Source organism: Choloepus didactylus, chromosome 1 (genome assembly GCF_015220235.1).
Source record: "Choloepus didactylus isolate mChoDid1 chromosome 1, mChoDid1.pri, whole genome shotgun sequence".
NCBI lineage: Eukaryota > Metazoa > Chordata > Mammalia > Pilosa > Megalonychidae > Choloepus > Choloepus didactylus.
Window position 1 is genome coordinate 142800754 of NC_051307.1, and position 18188 is coordinate 142818941.

The 18188-nt window shown below is 33.5% G+C and overlaps 1 protein-coding gene across 14 annotated transcripts in view; it reads right to left on the minus strand.

Moving 5' to 3' along the window:
* MBNL1 (muscleblind like splicing regulator 1) overlaps nucleotides 1–18188 on the minus strand; it is a 191678-nt gene that overhangs the window by 105223 nt on the left and 68267 nt on the right. For 4 of the 14 annotated variants that reach the window (XM_037842357.1, XM_037842335.1, XM_037842366.1 and 1 more), the window contains exon 2: nucleotides 2365–2484. The exons of the other annotated variants lie outside the window; for them this stretch is intronic. In XM_037842357.1, coding sequence (XP_037698285.1) covers nucleotides 2365–2370 — 6 coding nt within the window. In that variant the 5' untranslated portion in view covers nucleotides 2371–2484. The remainder of the gene's footprint in view (nucleotides 1–2364; nucleotides 2485–18188) is intronic. 14 annotated transcript variants of the gene reach the window in all.

The window sequence follows — 18188 nt, forward strand, 5'->3', positions numbered from 1 at the left end:
CATAGCTCTTCAACTGCTCACAAGTCTTTAGTAACTTGAGGAACACTGAATATTAAATATTGAACAGTTACAAGACAAGACCCTAAGATAATTTTGCCTTGATGAAATTAAGCCAGAGGCTAAGTATGAGCTCTGACAGTTTAATAATCAGTAAAATGTATGAAAATGAAAATTAGCAGGCTCATTTACAAATGCTTAACTTTTTCAAGGCCATAAGTAAATCACCCAGGCATAGAATTTTATACTTCAGAACTAGATGAGAAGAAATTGTTAGCAATTATGTGTGTCTGTGTATAATTCTTGGCACCACGTATTTACATATATATATCTAATCCAAGTTAACTAAAATAGGTATAATAACCTATTTTACTTGGTGGCAAAGAGCTCAACTAATCTTATCTTGGGGAAAGTTGATTTCCATGCCTCACCTCCACAGTATCTATTGTTTATGACACATGCAACAAAGCTCACTTATGTTCAATAACTCACTAAATGTCAGATATTGTTATAAAATGAAATAATCCCTATACTACAACACAGATAGTATTTTAAATGTGAGAGAACTTGGATTTTATAAAGGGAAAAAACTGGGAATCCAAATTCCTCTTTAAAAATACTTGTTTACTGCATAAGCTAAGCCTAAATTCAGATGTTGCTTTGAACCAAAACTCAGTTTTTGAAATATCATTATGCAGATGTGATAGATCTGGATTAAGAAAGACCAATTTCACCTATATAGCAGAAAACAAATGGAAGCTGATTTAAAAAAAAAAAAATGATTTTAAATAAAAAATAAATTGCAGTTTGTATTCTGCACCTGTTTATCAATTGATGAAAATCAGCTTTAACAATGCAAACAAACAACAAAAACTGAAGCCAAAAAATGGGGAAGAAAAGACAAAGAAATTAATAAATACTGCCAATCAGAAGTGGCAGACAGAACATCCATTCATAAAACTATTCAGAATATATGGTAGGTATGTCAGGATCATTTTCAGTAGAAAAAGAAAATTAGTACTCGCTTTTATTTTAATAAATATTATGCTATTACAAAAGTATCATACTATGGTAATAAGATCAGATCATCTAAACCAGTGTTTCCATAACTGTTGTTAAGCTCCACCAAGGGAGAGATTTTTTATGTATTTGCTCACAAATGTATTCCCAGCACCTAGTTTGCCTGACAATGTAGTAGGTGCTCAGTTAATACTTTTTAGATGAACGGTGGTGTCAAAAATGCAAAAGGGCACTCCTTAAAAAAAAAGTGTGTGTGTATAACAATGCAGGGACAATGGAATGAGGAATAATGGCCAAATAAATTTATTGAAAGTTAAACAGGTTTGTTCCGGCATGACTTGTCAGAGCCTTTATTATGCCATTGCAAATTTTCAAATTACACTGTTTACCTTTTTTGTGGAATACCTGTTAATCACAGAATAGGGGAAATCAGAAAATTGAACTTATGCAAAATGGACATTTGTATTTCTTCCAATTTTTTAATGAAAGACACAGGTAAACTACTAATTGGCATACATCGTGACTGATACAAATTATAAGATAGAAGATACATAGGCAAATTTCAAATCACATATGCTTCTTACATAATAGGTTTGTGAGAAACAGCATTTGCTTTGGGGAGAGAAAAATTCAGAGTGAGAACAGACCTCTGAGATAGCTCATTCAAATTCTTCATTTTATCAATAAAGGAACATGCTCAAAGGAACTATCTTTTTTGGTACATAAATATATAAGCAATGAAGTTTCTTGTTGCTAATGCTGAAAATCCATCTGTACAACTATCTGACTAATATAACCAATACCTTATTAATTTTCTTCCATAACTACCTTGAATTGAAAAGAATATTCCTGTTCTCCAGGCAAAAATTATGCACATCAGCTAAAGAATTTCTTAATTTAAAATTCTATAATGTACTATTATGAAAAAAGGAGATGCTTATTTCCAACATAAAAGAGGGGGAATAACTGCTTTCGTACACTTGAAAGTCATTTTTTTTAATTCGTTGTGGATCAAAATGAAAAACAAGAGTAGAAATTAAATAATGCCTAAGAAATTACATGAAAACTATGCTTCAGACACTGAAATATCTAACAAACTTTAGAATCAGTATCTTCAAGTTCTGAAGCTGAAAGTAGATGTGGACTTTATTTATGAAACACATAAATCCTTGGCAGATCATAGATCAGGTCACTAATATTAAAACTATAATTCTTCCCTAAAAGAATCTTTATGAATAACAAAGCCATTGTGTCCATGGACACCATATCTTTCTCAGTCCCTGAGACAGCAGGCCCACCCAAGAAATATGTTAATAAACTGGCTCCCCATTTTGCTTATTCACTCACCAGCATCCATTAGCCAACTCCATGATTTATCTTCAATAAATAAGATACAGCTTCTTCTTGCCATGGTGCCATGAAAAGGATCCAGAAGGTTCCCCTTAAACAACATTTCCTGAGTGACTGCTGCAGCACCAAGAGTAAAGAACATGCCAGGTCAGCCAGTTTTCCTTCCCAGCAATATTAGCAGCAGCAGCAGCAGCAGAAGCTGGAGCAGTCCATTTAGACCCACTTCCTTGCAGGATGCTAGCCAAAGCATTCTTGCTTACTCTACAACTATACACAGTTTGCCCATATGTTTACACCTTTTCCACAGAGTGTCAAAACAGGTGTTTTCTTGCAATCATACTTAAAATCTGCTCCTAAACAAGGTGATGAGTATACTGTTACTATGAAATTCTTAGTTTCCAATTCTATGCAAGACACGTTCTTAAAGGTTTACATTATCAGAAGAAAGCCCTGATAAATTCTTTTAAAATTTTCTTTCCCCCTCCCCACTCCCATTAAGCAGATGGATTGCCCTAAAATTTCCTGTTAATGAAAGAAAGCATGTTTCCATATAAAATCAATGCCATCATGCAATTTTGGTCATTTCTTTCATAATACTCTATCTGGCTTACTGGCATAGAATTCACTTTTTGCAAATGCTAATGTTTCCATAATCTTTTCAACACTCCCAATAGATGGAATAATATCAACTCCCATGATCTGTATTTTACAGAAGGGGCAATGGCTTCTTTGCATCTGTATTTCATTTCCATGTTGTCATTGAATAGTTGCTTTCTTTCCAGTGGTATTCAATATAACAGGTGGCTAAAATATGGCTAGACAAGAGTTAAACAATGCAACATCATTAATAAAGCATTTACTTAACTGATTTATCCAGATCTAAAATCCTGTAGATACAAACAGCATCTAGAGAATATTTTTAATGTAAATAGCTCAACAAAGGATAAGTGAAAAACATTATTACTTTCCTAAGTATGTAATTATCAGAGAAGAATTATAAACACCAAGACATCTGTTCTCTATACAATAGAGAACAATAATTCCTCAATGGCAAAAATTAAAATACTATATATACAGATTTGGAGTATACTATGTTTCTAGTGTGTGAATACCTCACAGTGTTCATTGCATCAAAGTAATAATAATAATAACAGCTAACACGTATTGACTCTATAGTAAGTGCCAGGCACTATTCTCCATGCTTTACAAGTGATATCCCATTTACTCTTCACAATAACCCGTTTATTAAATATTCTAGTGGGGAATATCTGAGGAATCTGAGGCACAGTGTTAAACTGCCCAAGGTCACATGACTAATAAGTAGCAAAGATAAAATTTGGATCCAGGGAATGTAGCTTCTAAAGTTGTGGTTCCAAACCTATTCTCTACTGCCCCTTCAAAGCTATAGTATATTAGAGGCATCCACCACTACGCACCTCCCACTGCCAAGGATAGCAGAGGATAAAGGAATTCTCCTGGTGGGAGGAGAATCTGACATCCCTGTCCACTTTTCAAAAAATGCATAAAGTACATGAGTTTATATAATATACAAATCCACATCCATTTCTCTATAATGCTTGCTAGCTAAAGAATTAACAAATGTTTTATGTGATTCTCAGATTTAAAATTTCAAGGACAAATTCAGTTTTCACATTATTTTCAAGTGTATCATATCTTCAGAAACACTAACAGAGCATTATTACCATTACAATGTCTGTCATTCCATGTTTGAGCATTTCCATTTGCTGCCAGACATGCCTATATTTCATTCCCATCACTGGCAAATACATTTAATTATGCACAGGCACCAGACAATAACTGTGGGCTAAGAGGAAGCTTTATGTATCTGAGGATCATCCCTGGAGATAAGGGTTGAACTCAACCTTGGACCAAAGTACTTGCTTGGATATTCAGTGGCTGTACATGACCCTTCTTGGATTACCTCTTGAAAACCCAAAGCCATCTGAGTAATATAATCTCAGACATCTTGACCAAGCAAGCTAGGAAACAAATGTAAGATTGTGAAGCCTATGAAAAATACTGAAACCTATCTACCACTTCAATATGGCAATAAGCCTAGTTCCCTGTACTATTTTGGTTATCTTCAGCTTTTTTGGATCTAACCTAATATATATGAGCATAAGAAACCAGGAAAACTTCAGAGAGAAAATACAGTTTACAGGGAGAAGTCTCCTAAAATCTTTCAAGAGTTTAGCCCCAAGCTGTAAGAAATGCAGCCATTTGGTGCTATTTTAGCAAAAATAACTTATTTAGATGCCCCTGTGTCAAAGCTTAAGGTGAAATGTCATAGTTCTCTTGATTATTTTTATAATGAAAAGTTACCTCAGAATGAAGATGACTTAAATTCTTTACCCAAATTATAGACAACTAACTTCCTTCTTTGAAAAATTCCTTGGGAAGCTGTGGTATATAATGTACCCATAAGAGCTCAATTTACTCATTGGCTGACATCAAGATTTCAATTTGTCTTGGTCTCCATCATAACACTGAATCAACTCAAAAATTATTCAAAAATTCTAAAAAGCCTGTTTTGACATCTTCTGGGCGAGAGCAGCAAAGTAACCCCAATGGCTTTAACAACTGATTTTTATGAACTTGGCTTAACTATATGATAGACTAGGAGGAATAATGATTCATTTATATAGTCATATATATACACACATATATACACACACACGTGTATATATATAATTTTACTTATCCACTGAAGTTACAGTTCTTATTTCTTGCTGATGCTAATGACAGTGCAATTAAAGGCAACTAAGTTTCTTATTTTAACAGACTTTACTTTAGAGTGATATTAATAGATGTTATACTTGTAGATGAATAAGGTAACTGCTTCTTACTCATCAACTCTTACTTGTTCTATTTCCTTCCATTTAATTCTTTGGCACTTGTCTTTATCTGGAAAGAAATATATTATTAAGCATCAGCTTTAGGTCATGCTTAGTCCAGAACAAATCGGGTTACAATCAGCTCCCCAGCTCCTCCTGGAATCTAGATAGCGCACCAACTATAACCATTCCTTAACTAATGCTCAGCCAGCTAGATATGAACTGGTGACCTAAAAAGTGAAAAGCTCCAACCTTGCATTACACATGCCTGAGTCATTTTTTTCTCACAAATTTATGCTTTAAATAAACCTAAACGCTGGCTAAAGAAAATCTACTAGTGACTTAGTATGACTTAGTGTTTCCAAACCAGGAAAAGGAAGAACTTTCAGTGTTTGAGATAACGTTTGTTTTCTGTAGTTTGAAAAATAAACACTTCCTATGTAGTTATGCTTGGGAAGGAGGGTGGGGCTGGGAGGGAGTGTGTGTTCCTGTGAAAGAGAAAGAGAGAGAAAGAAGGAGGGAGGACAGTGTTTGGTTTTCAAATAAACTGGTTTTTTTTGTTTGTTTGTTTGTCTTTGTGCTGGAGTTAGAATTTACATTAGCAAATTATGTGCATGTGAGCTGTGACAGTAGTGCAATCCATCATAAAATCAACAGGAAACCCTTTATTTCTATGAATTCATTTATAAAGAATAATCTATTCCATGTAATTACATAGAATAATAGAAAATCTTGGATCTCTAAATTAGATTAATTTGAAATCTTTATTTCAATGTAAATAAGCCATTTCTTATGTGAATCTGAGAATCACATAAAACATTTGTTAATTCCTTAGGTAGTAAGCATCACAAAGAGAAATGGATAAGGATTTGTATAGCATCTAAACACTATAGTATATTTTTTTCCTAAGAGGAGAAAGAACAGATTTTTGTCCTGATTCCATGTTTATATAAACCTAGAGATATCTACTTTATTTCAAATACATTTTATATAAACTATTGCTTACTAGAGTTACTATGGGGTGCCCAGGAGGAGTAATGATTTTTATTTGTCAAGTATAGATATAAATGTATCCCACACAAACAAGATATCAGTAAGAGCTTCTACTTCAATTATGAGTCTTCCTGTGTCTTCACATGTGTTAGCTGGACATGCCTTAGAAAAGCCTGTATTCCTTATTTGGGAACAAGATTGTAATTGAAAGGGACAAAATACCACTTCTGTGTCGGGCATATGCCTGTGTTAATTGCTCAGTTGACCATTATACAACTTTGAAGCAGGTATATTATTTTGTCCATTTGACATATGAGAAGACACAGAGAGGTTGGGAAATGTGTCCAGGAAAATCTGTTCCATGAATGGCCCTAATAACTTGAGTAGAATCTAGAGATTAATGGAGCGTCATCAACACACAGGTGTGTGTATAGGCACACACACATACACACACTTGTGGTGTTTACTTTTCTTGTTTTCTGTCATAGCGATAGTTATGTATTTTTGCTATGGTATATAGAGTTAAAAATTATATTTTTGAGATGTTATACAAATAACTCTTAGAAGAATTGAATATTGCTATACCTTCAATTGTCAGATAAGGAAACATGTAATAAGTGAAAATTATTTCAAACCAAATAGCATACATATGATGTCCAAAACACTTTTATTTCTTTCCTAACACTTGAAAACAGTAGAATTCTAGCTTGCTTTGAAAGAACTACAATTTCTTTTTCCACATGTTGACATTGCTGCCTGACCTAAGCCAAGTCAGTTCAACCAGGGAGTAAACATTTTTTAACTCTTACAGGATTTTTCTTTATCTTTAACAAAAAAAAATTTCTCCATTTTTATTTTAGTTTATCACTAATACAAACTTCATATTTTCATACTAAATGCTACCAAAAGTATTCCCTTAAATGTTCAGTTTCACTCCCCAATTAGTTCACGTCTTTTAGCACTGGTACTTCCAGTTCCACATTCCTGTTTAAAATACTTTCCACCCCCCAACCCCCACCTTTTTTTTTTCCTTCCAGAAGTGACTAATCTTCCTGTTATTCTACTCTGTCAGTTTTTCCCCTGATATTCTTTTTATATTGCAGAAAGTTTACTTTTCACCAACTTCTTTTAGAATGTTACTACTTCTCCCGGTGCTAGCCTTCCATTTTCAACTGATTGAAATAGTCAATATTTACGTATCAGCAAACATTTTTGTCAACTCTTGTGCTATTCAGATTAAGCCACTTCCTCAAGTCAAAAACGCTGCTATTCTTTCAACTGATGAAATATAAATATCCATTTGTTGATATTCCGGATACCACAATTAGAGGACTTAGCATTTTTTCCCCTTTCAAATTTCCTGATAAGGTGCTCAGCAAAGCTAACACAATACCACTCCTTTTAAAGATCCTTTTCTCCCCAGTACTTTTACATATTATACAACATGTTTGCATAGTCTTATAACCAGAATGTAAAGTTTTCCATTTTTCTCATTTCCAATTGTCAAAATAGCATGCAATTACATGCCAAGATTTTCCTTTTTACCCTAATCTCAAACAAACGTAACAGCTGTATCACAGTATTTGAACATGAGTAAAACAGTTGGGCTTCTATTCTAGAGGAAACATCTGAGATTATTAGTATAATGATTGTTTAAATAATATATTATTAAGTTTACAATATAGTATCACATGCCTACCAAAACATATAAATCATAACTTCAGATTTACCTAGTACATTTTCTGGTGAATTCAATATTACATCATTTTCATTACCTCACATTCACAGGATCTCTTGGAGAAAAGCATGTCTTATTAGTCCCATTTAAACTGCCTGTTCATAAACAAAGATGTTCCCAAGGCTTTAGAGGTAGTATATTTTCTAAAATCCAAAAACACCATAAAAAATCTTGACAAAATGCAAATTATAAGAGATAAGACATCTCTAAAATTTCACCTTCACTTCCAGAAAACAGAAGTCAAATTGAGTTTAAATGTTTGCTTTGGTTAAAATAGCCCAGGATCTTATTATTTACTTTTAGTCCAGGGAGATCCCCATTATTCTCTCTTTTACTTCTCATAAATAAATAAGTAAATAAATAAATAAATAATTTCCTTGTTTGTCATATACAGTGTCCTAAATAGAGTCATCTCATTTTTCTCTGAGTCAACAGAAACAAGTGAACTTTCAAATCCCTTTATGATTACTGTTTTAGACACAAAGGCCAAGAATCCTAAAGTCACCTAAAAATACTGTTAGTTGAAATGTATACTGTGCATCTGTTTATGTGATGCCAAATAGTATAGTATGCAAAACCAGAAGTCATATATAAAACATTTAATTTCTTATGACATCATGTTATGAGTAGGAAAAAAAATACATGAGTGTATATTCTATAAAAGAGGCAGGTCTCGTGCCTTTATCTCCAGCAACTAGCACAATGCTTGTCAAAGAAACAGATGCTCAATAAATTTCTGAGTACATAAATTCAATCATGCAGCAGTACATGACAAATGCAAAAGGAAAGAAAGGGGACTTTTGGGCACTATGAGAAGTCAGTTATAAATGCATTTCTCAAAGGAAAAAAATTAGGAGAGGTAAAGCAAAGAATTTCCCCAAGGGAAAAGTGTAAAAATTTGTTAGAATACTTTTAATATGTTATAACTTTGTCAGATCTAAATTAAGATGGCAATGTCAGATTCTGGAAACTGATAAATACTAAATTATGTATTTCCCATATCTTTCTGTTATAAACCATATTTTGGATTTGCCAATTAGTTTTAAGGGTGAGTTCCTTATAGAAGAATTCCGGGTAATAAATGCAGCAGGAATGATATAATCAAAAGTCACCATTTTGCAGTTCCTAAAAAAGTCATGGATCTATGAAATGATTGACAATTGGGTCAAACTATTGGGTCAAAGTCTGATGGAGAAGTTTAAAGAGATTGGCTCAGGTTAACAATACCTGAACTCACTGGTTGATTTTAACATCATTAAAAAGTGGGGACGAGTGAAATTATGTCCTCCTGACACAATGCAATAGGAAGTACACAGCACAATCTAGGAAATATTCTCACCACATAATTATAATATAATATAAATTTAACTATAATTATATTAAAATTGAAATCAACTCTAATTTCTAGGTTGCAGAAATTAAATTGACAGAATAACAAGTTAAATGACACCATATGAAAGCAATCATCTTAATTCAGAGAATCTCAAACATTGTACAGGACAATGACCTGAATTTTCAACAAATAAAGACATGAACAGGGAAAGGAGCAGGAATTGTTAGAGAATAAAGGAATCGTAAGATACATAACATTCAAATGGAGTGTGTGAACTTGTTTTGGATGCTGACTCTGAACAAGCTATCTTTAAAAGGCATGTGACCATCAGGAAAAGCTGAACATAAGGTAGATAGTGAGTGTTGTAATGAAATCATTGTCAATTTTGATAGACGTGGAAATTGAGTTCTCACATTTGAAAGAAGTTCTTATCCATTAGAAACACATACTGGGGAATTTATAAGTAAAATTCTATAATGTCTGGGATTTGTTTTAAAATACACAAAGAGAAAAAAAAGGTATGTGGAGGGAAATAAATGAAAGAAGATGGGCAAAATGCTGATTGACACATATAGGGATGCATGCATTCAAAATATTGATACATACATACTTCAACCAAAACACTGATTGATAAATACATGGAGGTTGTTACAATATTTTCTCTACTTTTGTGTATGTTCAAAAATTGCCATAATTTTTAAAAAGTTACAAAAGAAGAAAGAAGAAAAGAATAAGTTAATGTCTCAAAACGTAACCAAACCTTCTCTTACATTTCTAATCTGGGGTCACAAGACTTGGTTTACAGGTTGGGCTTTGCTACTTACTATCTGGCCTAACTAATTCAATTCATTAATATTCTCTGAACATAAATGTCCATATCTATGCCATGGAAATAATGCACTTACCTACTACAAACATCACAAATGTGAAAATAATCTACAAACTAAAAAAAAGAAAAACCTACAAACATAGATATCATCATTACTTAATATACTTATTATACTATTAATATAATATACACATATGTATATGTATATATGTATATTAATATACATTATACTTAATATACTATTGCATAATGTACTTCCCTATGTTACACATATATGTCTTATCTCTTCAACCAAACAATAAGGTCTCTGTGTACAAAGTCTGTCTCTTATTCTTTTAACCCACAATTATTCAGCATACCTTCCTAGTGGGACTACTATGTGTGGAGTATCTCACTAAGGGGTAAGAACACAAAGGTGTTCAGTCACATTTAACAGTCAATTTATATTTGAAATTAATGAACTTCTAAGGCGTATAATGAAATACATGAAAGGCATTGAGGATGAATAAGTAATTCAGAGACTCCTCAAGGAAACATACATTTTCTAGGAATGACAGTTGGCTTTAAAGAAGTATTCTTAATGTGTGATTAATGAACTCTGATTAGTAAGTGATTTACAGCTAAACTATTTATCCCTCAGAGAGCATGCAAAGAGGATTTATTTCTAACTGGAGAAGTTGAAAATGTAAGCACAATTCAAGGAAACTATTTGATCATGGTCAGCAATACACATGGCAGCAATAACAGGGAGATGAGGGATGGGGAGCTATCTTTACATACCCTGTGCTTTACCAAGGACCTGCATAGAAGAGGTATTGAATGAATATTAATTAGAAGGGAGGAGGGAATAAAGCCAAAGAACTGGATTGTTTCACTATTATGTGTGTGTGTGTCTGTGTGTCTGTGTGTGTATATGATTATTATTATTTACGGTATATAGATACAAACATACACAAGGGAGTTAAAATTATAATTATTAATATATTTGTCCTATCCTTTTACGAAGTTCCTTTATCATTTAACAACAGTATTCAATGAATAAGTACTTTTAGATAAATTTTAACTCAAATACAGACTCTATTTTTCTCATGGAATGCCAATACAATGTTAAGGTGAAGCAGTGGTAACTAGTAAAACAAAAAAGACAAACTCCACAGAGACACAAGTTTGATTAGATGTTTAGCATCCTGAAACCAGCATGTGTTAGTGTGCCAGTTTGAATATATTGTGTCCCCCAAACGCCATTATCTTTGATGTAATCTTGTGTGGGCAGAGGTTACCAGTGCTGATTAGATTGTAATTCTTTGAGTGTTTCTTTGGAATGCGCCCCACCCAGCTGTGGGTGATGACTCTGATTGGATAATTTCCATGGGGTGTTGCTCTGCCCATTCAGGGTGAGACTAAGTTGATCAGTGGAGCCATATAAATGAGCTGACATAACAGAAGGAACGCAGTGCAGCTGTGAGTGATGTTTTGAAGAGGAGCTACAGCCAAGAGGGACACTTTGAAGAAAGCACAGGAATTGCAGATGAGAGACAGTCTGAAGATGGCCGCTGAAAGCAGACTCTGGCTCCAGAGAAGCTAAGAGAGGACAAATACCCCAAGTGCAACTAAGAGTGACATTTTTGAGGAACTGCAGCCTAGAGAGGAATGTCCTGGGAGAAAGCCATTTTGAAACCAGAACTTTGGAGCAGACGCCAGCCACGTGCCTCCCCAGCTAACAGAGGTTTTCTGGACACCACTGGCCATCCTCCAGTGAAGGTAACTGATTGCTGATGTGTTACCTTGGACACTTTGTGGCCTTAAGACTGTAACTGTGTAACCAAATAAACCCCCTTTTATAAAAGACAATGCATTTCCGGTGTTTTGCATTCCAGCAGCATTAGCAAACTACAACAGTTAGTCTTTGGCATGTGTCAATTCTCCTGTTGACCTGTTACTGAACGTAGCCTAGCTCTGAAAAACCTGTGGCCTGTCTCTAGGGTCCTTGTTTAAATGGATCCCATAGAATAAATGAATTCATTAGCACAGTGTTATGCTTATTAAATTCATATGCAAAACAAATGCAAATGTTGCTTGTGAGTTGTGTTAGAGTCTATATATACATGCTTTCTCACGTTACTTTCTCAATAGTATGACCCAGGCGTCTTTTATTGGGTCAATTTAACTATTGATTTTCACCCTTATGCTTATAAACAGCAGAAAAAATGTCACTTATTTCAGTCCACTGCCTCAGGAAAGCAAAATTCACAGAATAATTAAAAATGAAAAAAAAAAAAAAGTCAATAAACAACATTGTTGGATGGTACATAAAGTAATTCAAACAACCAATTTTGTTAATTAGCTGAACTGACATTTTTTAACAATCCAAACAGTTATCAGACTGAGGCAAGGACATAGAGGTATTATTTTATCTTTGTGATATCACAATTGGTTGAGAAGTGAAACAATCTTAGTGCTATATACAATCCTCGTTTTCATTTCCTTGACACTGTTTTTCAGAAAGGTGGACTGCATCGATTTCTAATGAGATGCATGCCCTAGTTTACAAGTGTAATGACTATAATTAATTTGTTTCTTAAAATCCTGGGGATGGGGCCAAGGTTATGGCATGGATCAGGAGCTACTATTTCTGCTGATATTCCATATTCCTTCCCACTTTTTAATTCAGTACAAGTAAATGAATATTTATTGAAAGCCTTTGGCATAGGCTAGGCCTTTGGCTAGGAATTGGAGATTCATAGATGACTAAGGCACAGTCCCTACTTTTAAAAAGCTTCTAGACAGGGAACATGGATATAAAAGCCTAACTCTAATGGTCTAAACTAATGGTATAGAGAATTCTAACGTGCTTCCTTGTCACTGCATTTTTATACAACAAAATAACCTAGAAATAATGAATGCATTTTCATTATGTTTTCTTATTTCTCTACTATAGTAATATTACTTAGCTTATTAAAAACATGTCTAAAACAAGAATAAATTAGCTCAGGGCTAGGGATTAAGAGATTCTCTTAGAAGATAACTGATACACTCAGATTTAAAACAAAAAACTCAGGATAAAACAGATATTACTGTCTCTTCCATTTGTTTTAAAGTAGACCTAATTTTTTAAAATTAGTATGCCACTGCATGCTACACAAATAGGAAGCAATACCTGAAATACAGAAATGCAGTGTTACTGTTAAAAGACCTCTTAAAATTTTGATGATGAAGAATGGCACACCAGGTTCAATCTGCTCTTGCTTGAGTATTTTAATTATTTCCCAATTTGCAAGATTAGAAAAATAGATTAACCTCATTATAATCAACAAACCAAATGAATGTAGTGCCAAGGTCTCCTCTACACTCATCTCTTTTGAGCACTGTGTGTAACACAGGCTCACTATGCCTCATGCCTAGGGGAGATACTCTATAGCATCCAATGACTAGCAATCTTTTTAAGATTTTTACCAAGGCTTTACCTTCTCTGAAAATGTATTCTGTTTGAGAAATCTAAAATAATGGACCAACAGAACTTATTCTCTAAGTAGATGACATTTACAAATAGTGAAACTGCTTCAAAGGGCCAATAAGTCTCAACAAGTAGCACATCATACTACTCAAGTGGTGACTGCAGCATTTGTTACCAGCTAAATAATTACTCCACTCTAACCTTAAATGAGCCTAAGTACTAAAATTTTAATCCCTCCTGATGATCCTTTTCAAAGTGGATAAATGTAGGTTTCTCCTCAAAGTACTTAGTTGCTAGTACTACTAGCACCAACTCATAATTTGGATCACTTTTTACTTTCTAAAAGTTTTCAGGTCTTTCTAACACAGTTCATTTCCTACAGCTCCTAAAATAATTGTTGAAGGGGAAAAATATAATGAACAAATTAACAAGTGAAATGCCTAAGCATTTATACTTTAGGGAAGCTCGGACTCTCTTTTCTATATCAGGTTGAAGATTCTGCAACACTGTATAGTTTTGGCACTTGGAAGACAAAGCAACTTTTTTTTTTTTTTCCTAAAAATGGAGTATGGAGAAATTTAAGTGTAACAAGAACACATGGAACTCTCTACAAATATCATGTATTATTGTTACTGTTATTGGTTCAATACTAAAAACAACAATAATTATACCTACACTCGGCTTCCCTGAATGTTCCTTTCACAATTTCACAATAAACATCAAAACTCATTAGTGTTTTCTCAATATTCTAGCATACTCACAGAAAAAAATAAAACTGACAATGCTGCTCTCTTGGTAGTATCATTTCTCCTTATGCAAACTTTGAAGTATAAATATTATTTTTTGTGAAAGCCTGATATTTTGAACTAAAACTATTATGAACAAGGAGCAAACATAGTTACCAAAATAACTATATTGTGCCACTGCACCATCCAATTTATCATTCCCTCTGAGACGTGGATTGTATATACAGCCATGATATCAGGAAGCCTGACCAGTTTCCTATGCACTGCCTGCAAAAGATAACATACAAAACATGGCAATGGTCCATTATTATGCCAGAGCAATTAACTCGATGAGTCCTACCATAAACGAAGGGTGCTAGATTCCTAAGAGAAAAATTGTATAAGTAGTTTTGTATTGTTGTCTAACAAATGCTCCACTGCATGAAAAAAAAATAATCTCTAAAGGTGAATTTAAGAGTATGTAGAATCTGTTCACAATTATCAGTAATGGTCAGGAAGAAACATTGCTTTCAATTCACTAAACACTTAGTGAGTACCAAGGCCATTCAAAAAACCATTTTAGTGAAAGTGAGGAATGCAGAGGTGACTAATGTAAACTTCCCACTCCAAAGGAGCTTATAAACTAGTGGGAAAAAAGAAACATGCATAACTTAAATGTAAAATAAGGTATAATGTGATTTAAGCTATGATATATAAAATGGGAAAGATATGTAGTGAAGAAGACATTCATTTCATGAAGAATGTGACATTCAATGATCACTGTACATCTTACGAGGACAGAAACAAAACAACTGCAACCACAGGTTAGCTATAGATACAACAGTCTGGCAAAAATCAGCGAAAGCATTCTGTGAGAATAAATTAGCTATATGGAATTTAGAATATAGGGTACTGAATATTTAGTTTTTAAAATTGTCATGCACATACTTTATAACAGTAAATTTCATAATAAACTTGTGTATGTATATACACACATATACTTTTTTTTGGAGGGTAGATCCTGACATTAAATAGCAACCTACTGTGTAAGCCTTTAATACTACAGTAACCAAGACATCAGAATAATAAAAAAAATTATTCACATGAACTAGACTGTAGGAGCAGTTTTCATCTCTCAGATGTGTCAGTAATGTCATTCTCATAAAACTAAGACAGCATATTCCAGTTTGTGCTGCGACTTGTCATATTTAAAAGATCCTAGCCTACAGATCTTTGTGAATATGACTGAGCCCTAATTTCACCACTTCTCAGTTTCCTAATTTGTAAAACGAATGGATTGCATGACATTATTTTTAAAGACTCTCCCAACCGTGCAATCCCAAGTCCCTGTGGATCACTAGAGTTCAATGTTGAAAGTGATAGAGGGGAAAAATAATCTCCAAATACCCAATAGAACCTCTTGAACATTACATGAGCAATCTTTTAAAACTGCAAAGAATAAATGAATCTTAAATATAGGGCAAAAAAAATCAGATTTTTCATGGAACTAAATCTAAATTTAATGGAACTAAATTCCTTTTATTCCTGTAGCAGAGGCTTGAATATTCACTGATTCGCCTCTGTACAGTTACTCTGGTAAAAACGTAACTGAAAATACAATTGAATCTCTATTTTCTTTCAAGTGACATCAAAAATACTAGAGGCCACTCTCAAGAGTGCATATAAAAATAAGCCTAGTAGGTTATATTCCAAATTTTAAATATTAATCTGATATTGAGAAATCATAATGATCTGGTTTACTTAACTAGCCAGGACTTAACTTACAACTTGAAAGCTGGCTGCTGTATGTGATTGTTTATTATAGAGTATCTGTTTCTGAATCTCTATTTATTTTATTTATATTCTTCATATTGACATAATAGCTAGGCAGAGCTTAGAAACAAGATTTACAGCATGTCCTTTCAGAGATCTACGCACTAATGATAAACCAAGTGGTTTAAATCCATCAAATCCATGCTAAGCACCGTGTCATTGGGTGAACAGTTGCTGCCGGACAATGCATCTTTTCAAACTACCTAGAATAGAATCTGTAAGCCCACAAACAAGTGATTTTCCATCGATCAAGTCCTATTTTAATTCAAATGCAGTTTAGAACCACCGAGTCAAATAAATCTGCAGTAATTGTGGAAACCTAAAACATTTCTTCTTTTTCTTTTTGTTTATGATGATGCAGTTTTGTTTTGTCTGCTGGAATAAAAAATACAGTTCAAGAACTAGAATCTCCAAAGTTCAGCCTTGATGGTTAAATTAAAATTTGTAATGGTTTTACATAATTTATTATTGAATTTCAAGACAGTACTCATTAAATAATTGAAAATATATTAACTCCTTTTAAGTATCCTTTTAAGGAGTTTTGTCATAAGATAAACACATTTTAGTGATCAAATCACTTGCAGAACACTAGTAACTTGACGTTTCTTTTTACTTCCAATTGTGATCTGTTTTTCTTTAGAACAGTTACTAAAAAAATATTTTTTTCAGTTAGTCATAAGAATGACTTCCTTAGAAGCCCTTTCCTTTGTACTATTAAACTTCAAGTCTGGAAAATTGCTTGTTTGACTCATTCATGCTGTCAAAACACACTACAGACTAAGGCTGACCATCAATTTTCCCTGTTTCCTAGAACAACACACACAATTTATGTATGAAGTTCTAAAGTTCTATTTGTAATTTTAGGATAACTTTCTTGAGTTGATAGTTTATAAAACTATATCCACACAAGGTAGTCTACTCAGTTGCTATATCTGAGGACTAACACTTCTTATGCAAGAAAAGTTCCGTAAGTTTAAATCCATTAAATTAAATGATAAAAGATAAAATGAACAAAAGAATACCCTTAGGTTACAATAGACTCTTCATCATGTTTTGTTTTGCTTCGTTTTTTACTTCAGTGCTACAAATAAGGATCAGTTACATATCTGAAGAGTTGAAGAGTTATCTGGAGATAACAAAATGAAATAAAATATGCAAAAAAATATGAAATTCTCTAAAAAAAAGTAATTATGAAGTCATACTGGGGAGTGACTAGAACTCTACTTCTACTGATACATATTACAATAACAATCTTTTAAAAGTAATATTTATTCTTTTAAAAAATCACTAGTTTATTAACAGAGGAGATACAGCAAAATAGAAGATATGCAATACAGGGAAGCCTGCTAACACACAATCAATGTATACCAAGTTGCAATTTTTAGGGAAAAGAAGCCATAGGAAATGGGATTCTAGAGAGAAAATTACTTTTGAATAGGAAACCTAATAGGGACATTAATGAAAGTGCTATACCACGTTCTAACTATGAATAAGAAATTACTAATTTGGTGAAAAGGTTATTAATTTTTTTAAAATGTTTTTAAATTTATCCTCAGTGCTAATGAGAAAGCTAAAGCCAGCTCTGTATGAGAGTCTGGAGCATGTGAAGCTTTCCAGATGGTTTTATCCCTAGGAGAAAAATAAATCTACATAGACTCAGAAATCATGGCAAAAATACTATGTTCCCTGAACCACTTAGCAATTTTAAAACAGTGGCTGTTAGCCAGGAGTACATCAAAATTACCTATGAAACTTTTAGAAAATATATCTATGTCTCTCAGAGATTCTGACTGAGTAAGTGTAGGTAGTGGAGCAAATGGTAGGGCTGGGTGGATAAATAGCCTGGGAAAAGTACCTGGCATGCTATTTGGCATATAGTGGGCGTGCCACGCAAGCCGTGGACTAACATGGAATTCCAGTGGATCCTGCTGTTAATATGGCTGATCACTAGCAAGGGAAACGTTTGTGTCTAATAGGTATTTGTAACACAGTGGTTCAATTGGCACCATCTCTTACACACTCTCTTCTTTCAGTGCTGAGCTTTCACATTTCTACCCCTAA